The sequence below is a fragment of the Camellia sinensis genome, chromosome 8, assembly GCF_055761805.1.
Source record: "Camellia sinensis isolate YWXY chromosome 8, ASM5576180v1, whole genome shotgun sequence".
Classification (NCBI taxonomy): domain Eukaryota; kingdom Viridiplantae; phylum Streptophyta; class Magnoliopsida; order Ericales; family Theaceae; genus Camellia; species Camellia sinensis.
In genome coordinates this window covers 193,356,474-193,375,518 of record NC_138968.1, presented here as the reverse complement: position 1 = coordinate 193,375,518, position 19,045 = coordinate 193,356,474, and the positions used below count along the sequence as shown (strand labels likewise).

The 19,045-nt window shown below is 39.2% G+C and overlaps 1 protein-coding gene, 1 long non-coding RNA gene and 1 pseudogene across 4 annotated transcripts; all 3 read right to left on the bottom strand.

Annotated features, from left to right (window-relative positions):
* Positions 1-463: 463 nt before the first annotated feature.
* LOC114302659 (disease resistance protein RPV1-like) lies at positions 464-6,320 on the bottom strand (annotated as a pseudogene). Its single transcript, XR_014339252.1, has 3 exons — positions 5,547-6,320; positions 3,351-4,868; positions 464-3,305 (listed from the first exon to the last, which is right to left on the bottom strand). The product of XR_014339252.1 is annotated as a disease resistance protein RPV1-like (transcript).
* A 1,729-nt stretch (positions 6,321-8,049) lies between these two features.
* LOC114302660 (uncharacterized) lies at positions 8,050-9,896 on the bottom strand. 2 transcript variants are annotated; one of them, XR_014338954.1, is made up of 3 exons: positions 9,778-9,896; positions 8,701-9,013; positions 8,050-8,482 (listed from the first exon to the last, which is right to left on the bottom strand). It is a non-coding gene; the product is annotated as an uncharacterized LOC114302660 (long non-coding RNA). The 2 variants fall into 2 exon arrangements; XR_014338953.1 differs by having other exon boundaries at positions 8,050-9,013.
* Positions 9,897-13,182: 3,286 nt separating this feature from the next.
* On the bottom strand, positions 13,183-15,355 carry LOC145798378 (disease resistance protein RPS4B-like). Its single transcript, XM_082885910.1, has 3 exons — positions 15,056-15,355; positions 13,890-14,956; positions 13,183-13,815 (listed from the first exon to the last, which is right to left on the bottom strand). Exons 2-3 carry the CDS (start codon positions 14,130-14,132, stop codon positions 13,183-13,185), a joined length of 876 nt encoding a protein of 291 aa, XP_082742036.1. The 5' UTR covers positions 14,133-14,956; positions 15,056-15,355.
* Between the last annotated feature and the right edge of the window lie 3,690 nt (positions 15,356-19,045).

Sequence of the window (19,045 nt, the reverse complement as noted above, 5' to 3'; positions counted from 1 at the left end):
CACATCGCTATACATCACCACCGGTCATTGCTGACCAGCCTATCTCCATTGACACACTCTGATCAACCTGTGACCTCTGACCACCCTTTGGCCACCCTGTGACCTTTAGCAACACCTTGGTCACTGGCTCTGATCACCCCCACCACTGGGCACCCTCGTTGTTGGCTACCACCACGTCCTATAACTCACCAAACATTTAGGCCATGTTTGTTTGGGCGGACTAGATTAGCATTCCCATGACTAATAGTCCTAGGACTACGAATCCGTTGGATTATGTATCCTATCTTAACTAATAGTCAAGTTTAAAATAATTAGTCTGTATTTCAATTGTTTAATCAAACATTGGATTAATAATTTTATTAGACTATTAGTCCAATCCCAAGCTCATGTCCACTCAAACAAACATGACCTTAAGGGTTAAAAAATCAAGAGTGATACTCCCCCAATTATGTGATACCCAGTCTAACGATGGTATCCACCGAGGTACCAAATGCAATTATTTACAGACACATCATTTACAGATGACATACAAATTTTTTTGTCTTGCACGGTCAGTTTAAACATTAACCATGCATCAACCACGATAAAAGAACACATGCCTGCAAAATCTCTCTCTATTTATAATGTACAAAAATACAGTCTTGATTGGTCATGGGTCAAAGTCTTCCTTCAGCTAATATACACAAACACATCCATGACTCTTGATCAAACTTCAACCCCCGAAACATAAGTAATTAATTGTGGGATCATGAATAATTTAGAAATGAGGAAAGAAAGGCAGATACTTGACACAAATAATTTGAAGTATAACAATTCAACATATTATGCATTTATGATATCATGAATGGCCGAACAAATGTAAATGGCAATTTAACTAATTCTAAAACATTAAATATTGTCTAAATCATTAACCTAATAATAATAAAACACATATTAGTCCCTCAAGTATGCATTTTGTGTTACTTTAGTTCCTAAATTTTCAATTTCATCCCTAAACAAGGTAAGACTATGTTTTGTCTTCTTCATATATGTTTAGGGACCAATAGAACAAAATCACAAACTTTACGAAGAAAACTGATAGCTAGCACATTCACTGAGGACCAGAACTATATTTTATTATCATTGTGTCAAAAATTTGGACGGTTTGTTTGAAATTAGATCAATTCAATCCATTTGAAAATTTTCCTAAATAAATGTGTTATATTTATTCTAATTTTACCTCACTTGTCATTGGAGACATTTGCAAACTGAGTTCAACGTACATACCTAGTCAAAGCTGCCACTTCCACTTGGTCCTGCCTGTCTAAGCCTTTTGCTATGGGGGTGGTCCTCCTCGTCGTCGTAACAATCAAATCCGCCACTGGGTCCTGCTGCTGCATCGTAGTCATGGTTGTCATTGAGGTCACCGTATCTTCTCTTTGATGTAGTAGCACTAGAACTAGCAACTTCTACTCCTGCTCGTCCTACTAATCTTTCCAAGTCTCCATGGAACACACCCATGTTATCTTCCGAATCAGAGCTGTCTATGCTCCATGCTTCTTCATCATCTTCTTTCTCGTATACTAAATGGACACCCAACTTTACATCTCCTTCAATAAATGAAAAATCCTCGTCAACTGCTTTAGTTAAACAATCAAAGCTATGACTTCTGCGAACTAAAGAAGCTTGAAATTCAATTCCACCCTCATTTAATTGCTCCATATCATCATCTTCCATTGAACTTGGAAAGTCAGTAAGTGGGACATATATAACTTCCAAATTTCGAGAATTCACATATTCAAAATATGCTAGCCCATTTTTAGGGCTTTTTCCGACAACCATTTGAATACCAAGGCGCTTAAACCCAACCTCAATAGAATAAAACTTGCAGCACTTGGATTTATTCTTGATTCCAACAATAGCGAAAACAATTCCCAAGAACCTGTCGTTATACCAATGTGGAGGCAGCTCAAAAGATACTGAACACCCCCTACTTTGATGACTGAACCACTTTGGAATCTGACTCCCGGGGAAACTAATATAAGTAGATTCTTGCCATTGCCATTCAAAATGTTTCTGTACAATAGAGATTGGTCACAATGCTTACACACAAGCATACACACGTGCATGCACACACACACACACAATGAGAGAGAGAGAGAGAGAGAGAGAGAGAGAACCTGAAATTGATTTGAAAGAAATTTTTCTGACAGGATGTTGTTTTGCTCATTCTCAACAAGTTTGAAGCAATTCATGAAGGAAAACCCTTCAACATTATCATATTTGGGCAGACTCAATATTGTTCGTAATGATGTGCAATCATTAGCTTCTATATTACGTATATATGATGAAAGCTTTGGCAGTTCTTGAAGCCTCTTGCAACCATTCAAATACAAGCACACCAGATTAGAAAGTTTATTCATGGTTGTGGGTAAACTTTCAATATAGTTTCCACTTAGATCTAAACTTTGCAACGAGAAGATGTGGCAAATAGTTGTGGGGATAGATTTTAAATTACAGTCATTGAGATCTAGTCGTTCCAAAGACTCCAACCCTAACAAAGCTTCTAGTTCCAAAGCTGTGTAATTCTCTCTCCGTCTTTGTAAAATTGAAGGTAAGAAGGAGTAACTCCATGAATAAGATGCTATTCCTTTACACCCTTCCAAGGATAATGTTTTAAGTTTCTTCAGAAGTCCAATGGAGGGAGGGAGTTGTCTAATTGCAGTCCAATCTGCACGAAGCTCCTTTAAACAGTCTAGAATACCCACGTCTTGTGGGAGTTTGTCAAGTTTGGAGCACCCAGAGAGATTTAGACTTGTAAGAGCTTTCAACTGACAAATGTTGTCCGGAATACTTCTCAAGTTTTTACAATTGCTCAGACTCAACAAAACAAGATTGGTAAGGTGTCCAATTGAATGTGGAAGTTCACTTACACCAATCCCATCTAAATGAAGCTCTAATAAACGTTTCATATAACCAAAGTTGACCAAAATGTATTTAAGCTTTGAGCACCCAGAGACATTAAGAACTTCAAGAGATTCCAATTGAATGCCACTTGGAAGACTCATGAGATTTTCGCAGTCCTTCAAATTCAAGAAAATAAGACTCTTGAGAATTTCAATGGATGGATCAAGATTAACCAAACCTATACATGCTTCAAGAATCAGTCTTTCCAGATTTGGGATTCTCATGAAGTCTGGGCACTTGGTTAGATATGTCGAGTGACTAAGATTCATGATCCTTAACGTGTCTAGATGCTGTTGAAGGAAAAAAGAAAAAGAAAAAAAAGATAGATAGAAATAGCAGAAAATGTATTGTTTCAAGAACTTTGCATCTTAGTTAGAGTAATTAAATAGAATGCATATTCATACCATTGTTCCCTCCCAAAGTTGTTCAATGCTGCTATATTTTAAGTGAAGTTCAACAAGACGCTCTGGTTGAAATGTTGAAGGCATGTATTTCATAGGGTATTCGTACCAATCAAGATACCTGAGCTTGTTAGAAAGATACTTGAGGTCTTTTGAGAAGTACATACAACAAATTTTGAGAATTCTCAAATTTGACATCTTTGCAAAAGCTTTAGGCCTCAACTTCAATTCTTTTAGGCCAATGTCCTTTGGATCTCGACTTCGAAGGTCAGGATACTCCATAACTATGCCTTCAACCTTTTTTGTTCCCTAATAACCACAAGAAAATAATAGCAGCACACCGTTAAAAGGCTGACAAAATTATGTTGAATTAGCTTTGTTAAATAAATAAGTAGAGAGTGTTCGTACTTTTCTATAAGGTCTCTTACCGTATTCTCCATCAGCACATGTGTTGAATCTTTATGAATCCACAACCTACTACGCTGCCCAGGCTCTTTAGGTGATTCTTGACGAACAATATTCCACCCTAGTTCTTGTATCAAATCATGCATCATCAGCTTATTGTTTGAGATGGATACAAGAGACTTTTTAACAAGAACTTTTATTCCAATAATTGGGTGGAAGTCACAACTTTCTAGTGTTTTTGTTACATCATTTTTGTCTTTCCCTTTGAAAAAACATGCAATATCTAAGAATATTTCCTTTTCTACCAATTGTAATGCATCATAACTTACTCTGAGTACTTGTTGAACTTCATTTAGAGGGCTTTCTTTCAATCTGTTTAATGTACTTTCCCATTCATCTTTGTTTCGACCACAAAGAAAAGAACCCAAAACTTTGAGAGCTAAAGGAACTCCTTTAGCATACTCTATTGCACGACATACAAGTTTTCCATAGCCTCCCATTTGTTGGTGTTTCCTGAAGGCTTTTGATATAAAGAGTTCTATAGCTTCATCTTCTCCTAATTCCTCAACCTTATAAATATGTGATATGCCATATCTGATTAATGTATGTTGATTTCGAGTTGTTATAATGATTCTACTTCCAAAACCGAACCAATCAAGCTCTCCTACCAATTTTTCAAGTTCTGTTGATTCATCCACATCATCAAGAACAATAAGAACCTTTTTACGGCACACCCTGTTCCTTATTGTACTCAAGGCACTACCAACATTTCCTACTCTTACATCTTTTTCCATTAAGATTTCGGAAATGAGTTGTTGTTGCAGAGTTTTCCAACCACCTTTTTCTGAAACTTCTCTAACATTTTCAATGAAGCTGCAACCTTCAAATTGGCAAGAGATATGGGCATAAATAGCACTTGCAAGAGTTGTCTTACCTATTCCACCCATCCCCCATATCCCGACAACACGAGCATCATCCATCCATAATCCTAGCAATTCAATCATTTCCTCCATATGAGAATTCATCCCAACTAGGTCTTCAGAAACACTCGAATATGTATGGTTCAATTTTTTAAAAAGTATCCCAACAAGTTCTTGGATGAACATTGATTCAGACCTGTAGATTTAGGCCAAGTAAAAGAAATTTGTGCATCAAAACTCAAAAGAGCTATAAAAAGGTAAACTCACAATATTTTAACTGTGATTAATAATTTTGCCCATTGCAATGGATAAAGATAATTATGGAACATGAGGACATATAAATGTATAGAGACATACATGTAAATAATTAAACTAAAATTTATGAAATGTTATTTCAAAACATAATTATTTTAGGGGAAATTATAAATGATAAAAAACCCCCTCAAAGTTGCACCCTTATAACCAAATAAATACTGAGTTTTTAATTTTATCAATTTAAACCCTTGACTTTTGATTTATTTTCAATCTAAATAATTTGTCTGCTAAGTAAAATCAATTGAAAAACGATATTTCAGTCACTAAAATAAAAAAATAATATTTTAGACATTTTATATATATATTTATTGAGTTTAATAATTAAAATATTATTTTTTTCTCAATTTTTATTTAACGAAAATAGGTCTAAATTGAAAACAAATTAAAATATTAAAATTTACAATAATAAAATTAAAAATTCATAATTTATTTTAAAATAAAGTTCAAATTCATAATTTTTATTTTTTTTTATTTTTACTTTTTGTAATTATCTCGACAACTGCTAGCAAATTATAAACAAATAAAAGAGCAGAATATTTTTATTTTAGTAACTAATTACCTAACAATTGAATCACTAGGGTAAGGCCATCCAGAAAATTTGGCAACTTGCTCCAAAGCATTCCTCCACTTTTGGACCTTCTCTATCCCCAAATCTCCCTGTTTGGAAACCAATTTCTCAAATTCATCCCTAAACCTCCCCGTTTGGGTTGGCTCTGTTTGGCTTCGCACTTCCGATGGTTTCACGTGATAGAAAATCGGATAAACAGTTGTGTTGCTGCATTCAAGGATCTCCACAAGTTCATCCAAACACCATCTGGAAGAAGCATAGTTCTTGGACAAAACCTCAATTGAAAACCTTGATTCTCGAATCGCTTTACGAAGTTCCGGTGAAATCTCTTTCCCTCTTTCGAGCTTTTCATCGTCTTTGAAGGTGTGAATCCCCTTCAGAGCCAACGCTGCGTATAGATGACTGACGAAGTTATCGCGAGTGTCTTTGCCTCTAAAGCTCAAAAACACATCGTATGCCCATCGAGATCGAACAGAGGATGAGGATTTGGCTCTTTGGACAACCATTGAAGCCATCGTAAAAACTCTGTTTGTTACTCAAAGAGAGATCAAATTGAGACTTCTTTTTTTCTTTTGTTTTTTTTTGAACTAGATCAAATTGAGACTTTGATAACATAAGAAAAAACACTCGGAGATCTCTGTTTTTATAATCTGGACAATTTGCATACGAAGATTAATACTAGGTTCGTTGTTCCTATCGGAAAAATATTTGGACATTTGCTTTGCTTCTCGAAATTTCAGTCTGCAAAAATAGCAAAATAGGAGTAAGGAGATGGATCGATAAAACGTTCCGTTAATTCTGTTAGCCCTTATATATAATAATTTTTTTTAAAAAAAATTATATTTATCTTTAAAAAAAAAATATATATATTTATCGTTTATTTTTTTAAAAATAAATATTATGAAACTACATGATTTGAATTATTGTATTAATTTAATTTTTTTTTTATAATTGATTTATAATGAACAAAAGTACATAATAAACTTATAATTTATCGATAATAGGACAATTTATCTTTAATACAATGAGTCCAAATGAATCTGGCTAATATCTGATAAGAGGTTGGGTTCGTTGAAAACTATTTATTATTATAATTTGAAGTATTTTGTAGGCAGGTTTGTTCTTGTATATATATATATATATATATATATTTTAAATAAAAAACAATTTATTGCTAGTCATGAATGCCAACTTGCCGAGGGATTCTGCTCTAATGTAAGTTAAGTGCAAACTTTGACATAAGTGTTGTCTTTGTTCTTTCCGTCAAATTACATAAACACTTAGTTAAATCTTACGAAAAATCTAAACTGCAATGTCTATAATCTATTTTACATCAATTATTCAAGATAAATTAATTATTCTCGTGAGACTTGATAATTAGCCAACATATTCATTAATTCAATTTTGTTATATCTTTATACTTAAAACATTGTCATTTATATTTTTGTCTTATAGCAATAGTCATTTTATCATGTAAAATATATTAAAAATATAAATAAATAAGACCCTTCTTACAAGTTTGATGAGTTTCAACCCCTAAGTATACAACTCACCCCACACCTGTACGAGTATCGATGTTGTTTTCACCGTAGGATATATGTAAATACAAAAAGCAATGGAGTTTTGAAAAGAGAGGAAGATTAGGTACATGCACCTTATAATTAAAAAAATAATAATAATATAATTTTATATTTTTTGAGTCATAACTAAAAAAAAAAAAAATCATAACTAAACACCAAGTATAATTAAAGATCTCATAAGTCATAATTATAATAATATTATAAATAAAGAAAAAAAATTAGTTATAACTACAAAAAATGACATAATTAGATGTATATATAATGCACCAGCGCGTACGGTAGAATTTCTCTTGAAAATAAAATAAAAAGCATAATCCATTCATATATATATATATATACAAAAGTACAACAAAAAATTTCCTGTATCATCTAAGAGCAGCTTTTGCCTTTCTATGGGCTTACACCAACAACATTCCTAGGGACTTTTGTAATACAAATATACTCAACCGTATTACAGAACATCTTAAGGCTCCGTTTGTTTTGGGCTATGGAGAGGGTATTGGGACTAGTAATACCTTGCTAAAGCCCCTGTTTGTTTGCAGAGAAAGTCTTGGGACTATTAGTCCCTTGGTATTGCTAATACCCTTGGAAGGGGGATTGGTAAGGAGGAGGTAGAGATGGTATTAGAAAATAGTGAGGGGATTAGAAATTTTTTTATTTTTTATATATTGGGAATTTTTTTAAAAATATAATGTTTAATTTTTTATATTTTTTTATTTGTTTTATTATTTTATATAAAAATAATTTAACAATTTCTTATTATTAATCCTCTCACTATCAATCCTCTCACTATTAATCCCCTCATTATCAATACCCTCCATTCTATCTCCCAAAACAAACGGGCCTGACAATAGACCGCCGATCCAAGCTTCAGCTGACGTGTATATGTTAACAGTCTTGACATTGTGATCTACAGGCCTTCAAGCTGCATCAAGACAGGCCTTGGCTTCTGCCGTAGATGCCGATAATGCAAAGAAGGCTGCAGTGTGCACGGTAGTCTGTCTATCAAATTCATCCAAAGCTACCCAAGCTCCTCCTGCAAGCAACGTATCCTTCATCCATGAGCCATCAATAATGATCCTGTGTACAAGGCTATCAGCAATCCAAAGAGAAATGTTAACAACAGAAAAGGATTTAGGGCAATTAGCATCGTCTCCATAATGATCCAAATTGGGTAGTTTTAGGTGTACAGTAATGAGGTTAGAAATCTTTGATGTGTTCAATTCTTAACTTACTATTTTAGAAATAGACAACAAAGATCCATACAATTAGAAGCTCACTAATGAGTTGGGTCTTGTCCAGTTACTCTTTGTAACTTTCTAGTGCGTCTGTGCTTGTACCTTGTACCTGTACCAACAATATTAAATTTACTCATAATGCTAGAATTATTCCGTCAAACTTTGTTCTCTGTTTTTCTGCTTAGATATTGTCCAGAAACTCTGAAATTATCAATAATAATTCTTCTCATCTTGTCATACGGCTGGAGCCCTTGGGTTCTATGATTAAGCTATTACATTATACTGTGCTGCACATTGGTAAGAAAAATATAAAGAAATAATATTTACCTTTGTTCATATAGAGGCCAGTGTGCTGGAGTTTGAACAAGCAATCTTTCAATTTGTCTATTTCTACAGTCATTTTCACTTCAAAAATGAAGAAAGTGGACAAATGCTCAAATTTTTTGTACCAGAAATGGACTATTTTTTGCCATTAATGTATAGCAATTCCCACATCATCTAAAAGAAATGAAACACAAGAAAATACTAGAATAGTCTCAACCATGGCTCTCCTGCTATGAATGTCACATTCAGAAAAGGTCTTGCTTCCTCATATCTGAAAGATCTCGACCATGGCACTCTATTCCCAAATATTGCAGTCCTGTAAATGCAAACTTGAGTTACATTTCAATGTTTTGAATAGTTTTAACATTTTGGTTATCTTTTTTTTCTTTTTTCCATTTTCGGGCAATTGGAGACAAAAACTTGTTTGGTAAATTGTTTTCGTCTTCATAAAAGTAGGATCGATTCCAAATCAAACATTTGAATATATTGACACGTGATTTTTATTCATTGTAATGTGTTTCCTGCTAATGAGATTTCTGTTCCTTTTTTCTTTGATTAAAGTCATCCAAACATAGTCTAAAATCTAGCATCGAGGAAAAATTGTTGATTGAGAAATAAGAAATTCTCACCAACATTGAGATAAATACATAGGATAAAAATACATCTATAGTCTTCAAAGTATGTGCACTATACTACTTTAGTCCTAATTAAAATTTTATCAATTTCGTCTCTAAAGTTTTCAATTTGAGTCAAATTGTTTTAATTTCAAATGGCTGTTTAAATTAACCTAATAATTATAAAATATAGGGAAAAAATTATACGAAATGCATACTTTAGGTACCATAACTATATTTTATTATTATTCTTTAAAATTACATTTTATATTAGATCAATTTGACTCCTTTGAAATTTATCCTAACAAATATAATAGTTACATTTATTCTAAGTTTATTTTCTGGTGGTCCTTTTCATTATTGTTATTATTATTTCCCTTGCTTGTAATTGGCGACATTTGCAGTGGTGTGTGTGAGTTGAAGACATTTTTAGTTGGTGCTAAGTTACTGAGTTCAAGGTACATACCTAGTCAAAGCTGCCAATTTCACTTGGTCCTAAGCCTTTTGCTATTGAGGTGGTCCTCCTCCTCCTGATCATCAACTCCGCCACTTCCACTGTGTCCTGTTACCGCTGCATCATAGTCACTAGCACTAGCATTAGCAACTTCTACTGATTTATCCAAGTCTCCATGGAACACACTGTTGCGGATCTTGGGCACACCAGGGGACACTCACAAACAAAACACAAGACTTTTAACGTGGTTCGGCAAACCGGCCTACGTCCACGGGAGAGATGTTGTTATATATCAACAAATGGAGGAGATTACACACTCTCAACTCACTGTCTCTCTATATAACACACTCTCTCACACTCTCTGATACACAAACAGAATATAGCTCTCACTAGCTCTCTCTGTTTTGTGCCTCTCTCTCAACAGTGTGTTTCTCTCTATGTTTGCCGTGTGTTCAACTCACCATCACCATTCCATTTTATACACCAAAACAGAAGGTGGAGAAGGCCTCATGGGTGTGTTGGCAAGCCTCATGGCTGCCAACTCAAGCCTCATGACTTGCCAACTCATGCCAACCTCTTTTGCCTTCCTTTTACCATGTGGGTTGGCCACCCTTCCATGTGGCTGCCAACTCAATTTGGGTTGATCTCCTACAAATCACCCCCTCAACCCATATGAGGTGATCCATAATAGCACCCCCTGCCTGGAGTGCCCGGCACCCCCTCACTGGGGTGCCATGCAAAGCTTACTTTGCAACTCTTTGAGATGGCATCTCTCCCTTCCATCCAGTCTTGGAGAGATCCCAATATGTCTCTAATTCAGGAGCAAAAGAAACTTTCTTCCCTGGGACATGCTTTGCTGTCTTGGTCTCTTTGCTCTGAGCTGTCTTTAAAATTGGCCGCAATGGCTCCGTCTTGTGCACCTCCGAATTGCCTCCATGCGTTCTTGTACACTTTGGTTGCCATGTCTGCTGGGCCCTATGTCTCTTCTGTGCATGTCTTGTACGTCTTGCCCGGTAAGTGACAGTAGCTCGGTCTGTCACAACCTTCTCCACAAGCCTGTACAGATTCCCCTCCAGTCGTCCATGTAGCATCACCGTATCTCCATGGATGACTTTGAGATTTCCTTTGCTAGATGTGAAGCTATAACCCTTCATGTCTAGCATACTTAAGGAAATTAGATTCTTCTTCAGTCTTGGCACGTGTCGGACTCCATCCAACGTGAAAATTTTTCCATCTTCCATTCTCAGCCGTACTGTTCCCATGCCAACAATCTTACTCACAGTGTTGTTAGCCACTCGAACAATACCTCCATCCTTGGCTTGGTAGGTAGAAGAAAATTTCTTATCCATGCATATATGATATGTGCTTCCGGAATCTAAGATCCAGTCAGGTTTCGTCATACTCGACGAAACTGTAAATGCATACTCATCCTTAGCATTTACTGCAGTAGTGACATTTGATGAGCTCGCCTGTTCCTTGTGTGCCTTGTCCTCCTTGAGCTTTGCACAGTCTTTTATGAGGTGATCCTCCTGATCACAGTAATAACACTTTCTCCTAAAGCCTGACCTTGATTGCGAACGTCCTCTTGATTTGGATCTACCCCGTCTATCATTGGACCTACCTTTGCCTTGCTCATTTTCTGAGGCAACCATGGCATTTCCTTCTGGGTGTTTGCTACTGCTACCTTCCTGTTTCTTCATCGACTCATGAGAAATGAGCGTAGCAATCACCTCATCCAGTCCAAGAGCATCCTTCCCGTACAATAGAGTTGTCCTGAGATGCTCATATGATGCAGGTAGAGAGACCAGCAAGATCATAGCCCTATCTTCCTCCTGGGTCTTGTCTCCAATGGTGTCCAATTCCATTGTGATCCTATTGAACTCGTCTAGATGTTCTGTGAGGTTCGCACCTTCTGGCATTCTAAGTGTATATAGCTGCCTCTTCAGAGATAACCGGTTTGTCAAAGACTTTGACTTGTACCTCATCTCTAACTTTGCCCATAGCTCCGCCGGATCTACTTCACTGATGACTTCCCGGAGTGTGTTGTTCCCGAGATACAACTGAATTGTACTATTTGCCAATTCCCTCAACTCCTCCCACTTGTCATCCTTCACGTCTTCCGGTTTGTTGGACTTTTTGAGAAGAGCTTTCACCAGACCTTCTCGTGTTAAAATGTTTTTCACCCTTTGCTGCCACAGGGTAAAGTCATTACTGCCATTAAAAGGCTCAATCATGAAACTTGCGCCTTTTCCTGCCATTGTAAATTTCTTCCCTGTTTAAAGAAATTCCGATTTAAGAATCTGACCGTACGGATGGGTCCGGAATATTCCAAATAGTTGGAACGCACTATTGGATCGCCAAAAAACGGACTCCGAATGGCCTAGATATAGCCAAAAGAGTTTGAATGCCTCCGATTCAAAAACTAACCGTACGGATGTGTCCGGAATACTCCAAATAGTTGGAACTCACTATTGGATCGCCAAAAACGGACTCCGAATGGCCTAGATCTAGCCAAAACAGTTTCAACGGTTCAGATCTGCTGAATCTGGTGCGCCTGAGAAGCACCAGATAATTCCTCCGGATCGGCTGGTCAACGGCGCAGTCAGCTGCTCGGTCAACGGCGCAGGGGCGCGGTCAACGGCGGCTCAGCGGCGCGGCTTGGCTGGCGGCACGGCTCCGGCGCGGCTCGGCCTGGTCAGCGGCGCGGTCAACGGCTCGACGGCTCGGCTCGGCTCAGGATGACGTCAGCCTGACGTCAGCTTCACGCGCGCCCCCACTCGTCTTCTTCCTTCGTCGGCGCGTGGGGCGCGTGGGTGCGAGTGGCCTTCACTCGCGATATTCAGGTGGTGCGTGGCGGCGCGTTAGACCTCCGATTGGCCTGTGGTTTGAAGTTTTGGACTCCTCTCCTCCTGACCTTCCTCCTGGTATGCTCAAAAGTGGATTTCGACCACTTCGAAATCTGGACACTTTCGGAAAAAACTCGATTTTTCTCCACCCGGGCTCTGATACCAATTGTTGCGGATCTTGGGCACACCAGGGGACACTCACAAGTAAAACACAAGACTTTTAACGTGGTTCGGCAAATCGGCCTACGTCCACGGGAGCGATGTTGTTATATATCAACAAATGGAGGAGATTACACACTCTCAACTCACTGTCTCTCTATATAACACACTCTCTCACACTCTCTGATACACAAACAGAATATAGCTCTCACTAGCTCTCTCTGTTTTGTGCCTCTCTCTCAGCAGTGTGTTTCTCTCTATGTTTGCCGTGTGTTCAACTCACCATCACCATTCCATTTTATACACCAAAACAGAAGGTGGAGAAGGCCTCATGGGTGTGTTGGCAAGCCTCATGGCTGCCAACTCAAGCCTCATGACTTGCCAACTCATGCCAACCTCTTTTGCCTTCCTTTTACCATGTGGGTTGGCCACCCTTCCATGTGGCTGCCAACTCAATTTGGGTTGATCTCCTACACACACCCACACCCATTTTATCTTCAGGTCTGTACATAATCAATGCTGCTTCATCAGCATTCTTGTATAGTAAATGGATGCCGAACTTTTCGACCTCAACAATATGCTCCCGTTCAGGTTCAGCATACAATACCGAATCCCTTCCAAATCCTCCCCCTGAGCACTCATGACTGACTTGAACTAAACAAACTTGAAATTCAATTCCACCCTCATTCAATTGCTCCATATGATCTTCCATTAGTCCCAGAAAATCAGTGCATGGAAAATAAATAACTCGTATATTTCCAGAATTTGCTAATCGAAAATGTAGAAACGGTGTACAGCATTTTCCGATGATCGTCTGAGTACCAAAGCGCTTAAATGTCATCTTAAAAGAAAAGCACTCGTGGCACTTGGATTTATCCTTGATTACAACAGCAGTTAAAATAATTCCCAAGAACCTGCTGTTATACCAACGTGGAGGCAACTCAAAAGATATTGAAGAACCCTTACTCTGATGACTGAACCACTTTGGAATCTCACTCCCAGGGAAAACAATAACAGAAACAGATTGCTGTCCACTAGAATTCCTCTGCACAATAGAGATTGGTCACAATGCTTGCATGCGTGCACACACACACACACACACACACACACACAGAGAACCTGAAATAAATTTGAAAGAAAATTTTCTGTCAGGATGTTGTTGTGCTTGTTCTCAACCAGTTTGAAGCAATTCATGAAGGAAAAGAAGTCAACATTTTTGAATGTGGATGGACTCAATATTGTTCTTAATGACGTGCAATCATCAGCTAGTATTTTATGTACTGATGATGAAAGCTCTGGCAGTTCTTTAAGCCTCTTGCAACCTTCCAAATGCAGGCTTGACAGCTTTGAAAGTTGATTCATGCTTGCAGGTAAACTTTCAATGCTGTTTCCACTGAGATTTAATTGTTGCAACGAGTAGATGTGGGGATAGATTTTAAATTACAGTAACTGAGATCTAGTTCTTGTAAAGACTCTAACCTTGACAAAGCTGCTAGTTCCAAAGTCATGGAATTCTCTCTCTGTCTAAGTAAAGTTGAAGGCAAGAAAAAAGAACTCCATGAATTAGATGTTAGTCTTTTACACCCACGAAAGGATAATATTTCTAGTTTCTTCAGAAGTCCAATGGAGGAGGGGACTTGTCTAATTGCAGTGCAATCTACACGAAGCTCCTTTAAACAGTCCAGGAAACCCACATCTTACGGAAGTTTGTCAACTTTGGAGCACACTGTGAGGTTTAGACTTGTAAGAGCTTTCAACTGACAAATGTTGTCTGGAATACTTTTCAAATTTTTACAATTGCTTAGATTCAGTGAACCAAGACTGGTAAGATGTCCAACTGAAGGTGGAAGTTCACTTACACCAATCCCATCTAAATAAAGCTGTGATAAACATTTCATATATCCAAAGTTGACTGAAATGTTTTCAAGTTTTGAACACCCAGAGACATTTAGAACTTCAAGAGATTCCAATTGAATGTCACTTGGAAGACTCTTGAGATTTTTGCAGTCCTTCAAGTTGAGGCAAATAAGCCTTCTAAGAATTCCAATGGATGGATGAAGATTAACAAAACTTGTACAGCCTTCAAGAATCAATATTTCAAGATTTGGGACCTTTGTGAAGTCTGGGCTCTTGGTTAGATATGTTGAGTGACTAAGGTTCATGAGCCTCAAAATGCCTAGATGTGCCTGAAGAAAAACAAAAAATAAAAAGAAATTATGAAAAATATACTGTGTCAAGGACTTTGCATCTTATTTAGAATAATTAAACATAATACACATTCATACCATTGTTCCCTCCCAAAGTTGTTAATGCTGCCATAGGTTAAGTGAAGTTCAACAAGACGCTCTAGTTGAAATGTTGTAGGCATGCATTTCATAGGGTATCTGCACCAATCAAGGTATCTTAACTTGTTAGAAAGATATTTGAGGTCTTTTGTGAGGTGCATACAACACATTTTGAGAATTCTCAAGTTCGACATCTTTGCAAAAGCCTTAGGCCTCAACTTCAATTCTTTCAGGCCAATGTCCTTGGGATCTTGATGTCCTAGGTCAGGATAATCCACAGCTATGCCTTCCACATTTTTTGTTCCCTAATAAGCACAAGCAAATAACAACAACACAATGTTAAAAGGCTGACAAAATTATGCAGAATTAGCTTTGTTAAATAAATAAGTATAAAGTGGTCATGCTTTTCTATAAGATCTCTTACCGTATTCTCTATCAGCACATGCGTCAAATCTTCTTGAAGCCACAACCTACTACACTCCCCAGGCTCTTTAGGTGATTTCTGGCGAACAATATACCACCTTAGTTCTTGTATCAAATCATGCATTATCAGCTTATTGTCTGAGATAGTTACGAGAGACTTCTTAACAAGAACATCTATTCCAATAATTGGGTGGAAGCCACAACTATCTAGAATTTTTGTTACATCATTTTCGTTTTTCCCTCTAAAAAAACAAGCAATATCTAAGAATATTTCCTTCTCTACCAATTGTAATGCATCGTAACTTATTCTGAGTACTTGTTGAACTTCATTCAGAGGGCTTTCTTTCAGCCTGTTTAATGAACTTTCCCATTCATTTTTGTTTCGATCACAAAGAAAAGAACCCAAAACTTTGAGAGCCAAAGGAACTCCTTTAGCATACGTTACTGCATGATGTACAAGTTCTCCATAGTCTTCCATTTGCTGCTGCTTCCCGACCGCTTTTGATTTAAAGAGTTCTATAGCATCATCTTCTCCTAATTCCTCAACCTCATAAATATGTGTTATGCCATATTTGTTGCTGTTGCTTCGCGAGGCTTCATCATGTTCCTCTTCGGGACGACTCTTTTCGCCAACCGGGCGAACACAGTGCCTCTATGCCTGTTGAGCGCACTGGTGGATGTCAGGCGGATCCGCCATTATGACTGGGGTGGCGCCGGCTTGGCCACTTTGTACGGTTACATGAGCTCGGCTTCCCATGGCAGCGGACAGTTGCTCGGGGGCTACTGGCGTGCTTGGGAGGTACGTTTCTTTTCCGTTTTTCATTTCTGCTTTTCTATCTTCTGTACTCTGTACTGTATTCTGTATTGCACACACTATAGTCTGCTTTTCACTAACTGTATATTGCACACACGGCACACACATACACTCTGCTTTACACTGACTGTACACTGCTCACACTGTACACTGCACACAATACACTGTCTGCGCAACACACTGCACAATATGTGGCCCTGTTATTCCTATTTTATTTTGCATTCTGCTCTTATCTGATAATCATATTGATGTTTTCTCTGCAGTTGTGGGTCTATGCCTACTTTCCCAGGCTTGCACCCGTGCCAGACACGGAGACCCTCATCGTCGTCCCGTTCTCGCGACGCTTCGACGGGAGATGCGTGCGGAGGCCACGAGAGACATTTAGCTTCTTTTGCCGCCACTTCGACACTATCACCCCTGCCGAGGTATGTTTTATTTCAGAATTTATCTAAGCTTTGCTTTTCACTGCATATTTCAATAACGATAGATAACAAACTGTATGTCACTTTCAGATCACTTGGCAGCCTTGGGCTCCGTTGCCGGCGACGATTTGGGACCGATTTGCCGGTGCTGAGGAGACCTCGCGTTTCCGGATCTTACTGGAGGGCCCGGTCTGTTGGGCTTGGTACCTGGGTGAGCGTTTCCTACGCTAGACCCTAGGGTTACCAGAGCAGATAGTCCCGGTTCATCCTCCTGAGGACATGAGGGAGACCGAGAGACTCACTACCGAGCAGATGGCCAATTATACTATCGGTTGGGAGGCGACCCGCTTCAGAGGCGTCGGCGACTACAGAGAGTACGTGCAGACGTACATTATGCGGTCTCTGAGCGACGGCCGTCGAGCTGAGGGAGCCAGGCCCGTGGCACTAGCAGCTAGGGCAGGAGCGAGAGCTGGAGCAGGAGCATCGAGGAGGGCTCGAGTCTGTGGCAGGGGCGGAGTTCAGGGAGGACGGGGGATCGGTTGGCCTGCTCTCCCCACTTTACTAACATACAGAGGACCGGGTGGGGCGACCTACCGGATCCCCTTTGCTCCTCCCCCGGCTGATCATGAGTTAGTCGGTATCCCCGACTTGCCTCCGGTATGTATTACTTCATTTTGCATCTTGCATTGGCATTTCATTTCAGTTTATTTGATATTCCGCAGAATATTGATACATCTTGTACTCTTGCATGCGTCCTCCGAGTACACCCGGCAGTCCATGGAGTTGAATGCCTCCATGATGGGGATGCTACAGCGGACCTTCGACTTCCTGGCCCTCTATAGTATTCCGGTATGTCCTTCTGACGACGGTCTCAAACCATTCATAAGCTGATTCACGTAATCTGATGCACGACATAACACCTGACACACTGATCTCACAACATCTTATACACTGCATACACTACATTTATATACTGCACTCTGCACTGATAAACTGCTCACGGTATTCATACACTGTACTCATACACCGCATTCTGCATTGATAAACTGCTCACGGCATTCACACACTGTACACTGCATTCTGCTCTGATACACTGCTCACGGTATTCTGATGTATTTGTCTTTTGTGCTTTTTCAGCCTCCCTTCCAGATTCCCGTTGTAGGAGGTGCTCCAGCTGGACCTTCCGTCCCCGCCCGAGGGAGAGATGAGGAGGGCAGAGTATTCCCCCGCACCAAGGCGGGGCGCACTCATGTCGGGAGTAGTTCGCGGGCTCCAGTCCCTGATGATGATGACGAGGAGTCGGAGTCGGAGGCGAAGGTAGAGTCGGAGGCGGAGTCATCGGAGGAGGAGACTGGAGGCGGCACTGGCTCGGGCTCTAATGACGATGCTGATGATGCTCCTGGACCTTCGTCCAGGAAGAGGACTAGGACAGACCGATAGCTCTCGGAGCCGCTTGACATGGATACCGATTTTTGTTATTTTTTTTATTTCTTGTACTTTTCCCTTTTGTTGGTAGTTAGGATACTTTGTACTGCCGCAGGCAGATTTTTGTTTCCAAAACTTGTGTACTTGAAAGATGATGAAATGAAACAGGCTTTTTATCTGAAAAAGTGTTTACATTCGTATATCTTTACATTTCATACTTTGCATTGCATCACACCATACTACACCTCAATGTAAATGAAATTGATTGGTTGTCTGAAAATTGAACACTTGCACTGTAATAATCAGATAACTAAACAGCCTCATAGCAAAACAGCCCAAGCAACACACTGCTCAAACTGAACGCACAACCCATACTCTGTTGGGGATTAGTCTGCATACAGCCCTTAATACCCCACTCGGTTCATTCTGCACACAGTAAATCCTGAACAAACGGCCCAATCTGACAAGACGGAACACAAAGATGGAACCAGTTGAAGTTGAAGCACGCTCAGATGCCCCGAACTTTTCTTCTTCTTCTGCTTCGCACAGATGTAGAGAATGGCACAGCACTCTGAGCATAAATGATTAATTTTTGAAGTTGAAGAAGGGTTTTTTAAACCGGGGTATCGAGCCTACAACTGAACACAACGGGAAGGATTCAAACAAAAGGGTACACGACCTAAACACAACGAGACACGCTCGGAAAAGACCCAAAACAAAAGTTGAGGTGAACAAAATGAAAGACACGACATGCGGACATGCGGACAAAACAAAAGACACCCCATTTTTAACCGTCCTCAAGACTTGGACGTTACCATTTGAACACTCGGTGATTATCCATGTTTGTGTTCGTTTTGAGTTCTCGGAAGCCTTGGCAGCGCGCCTCGTCGCAGGACCTCTCGACTC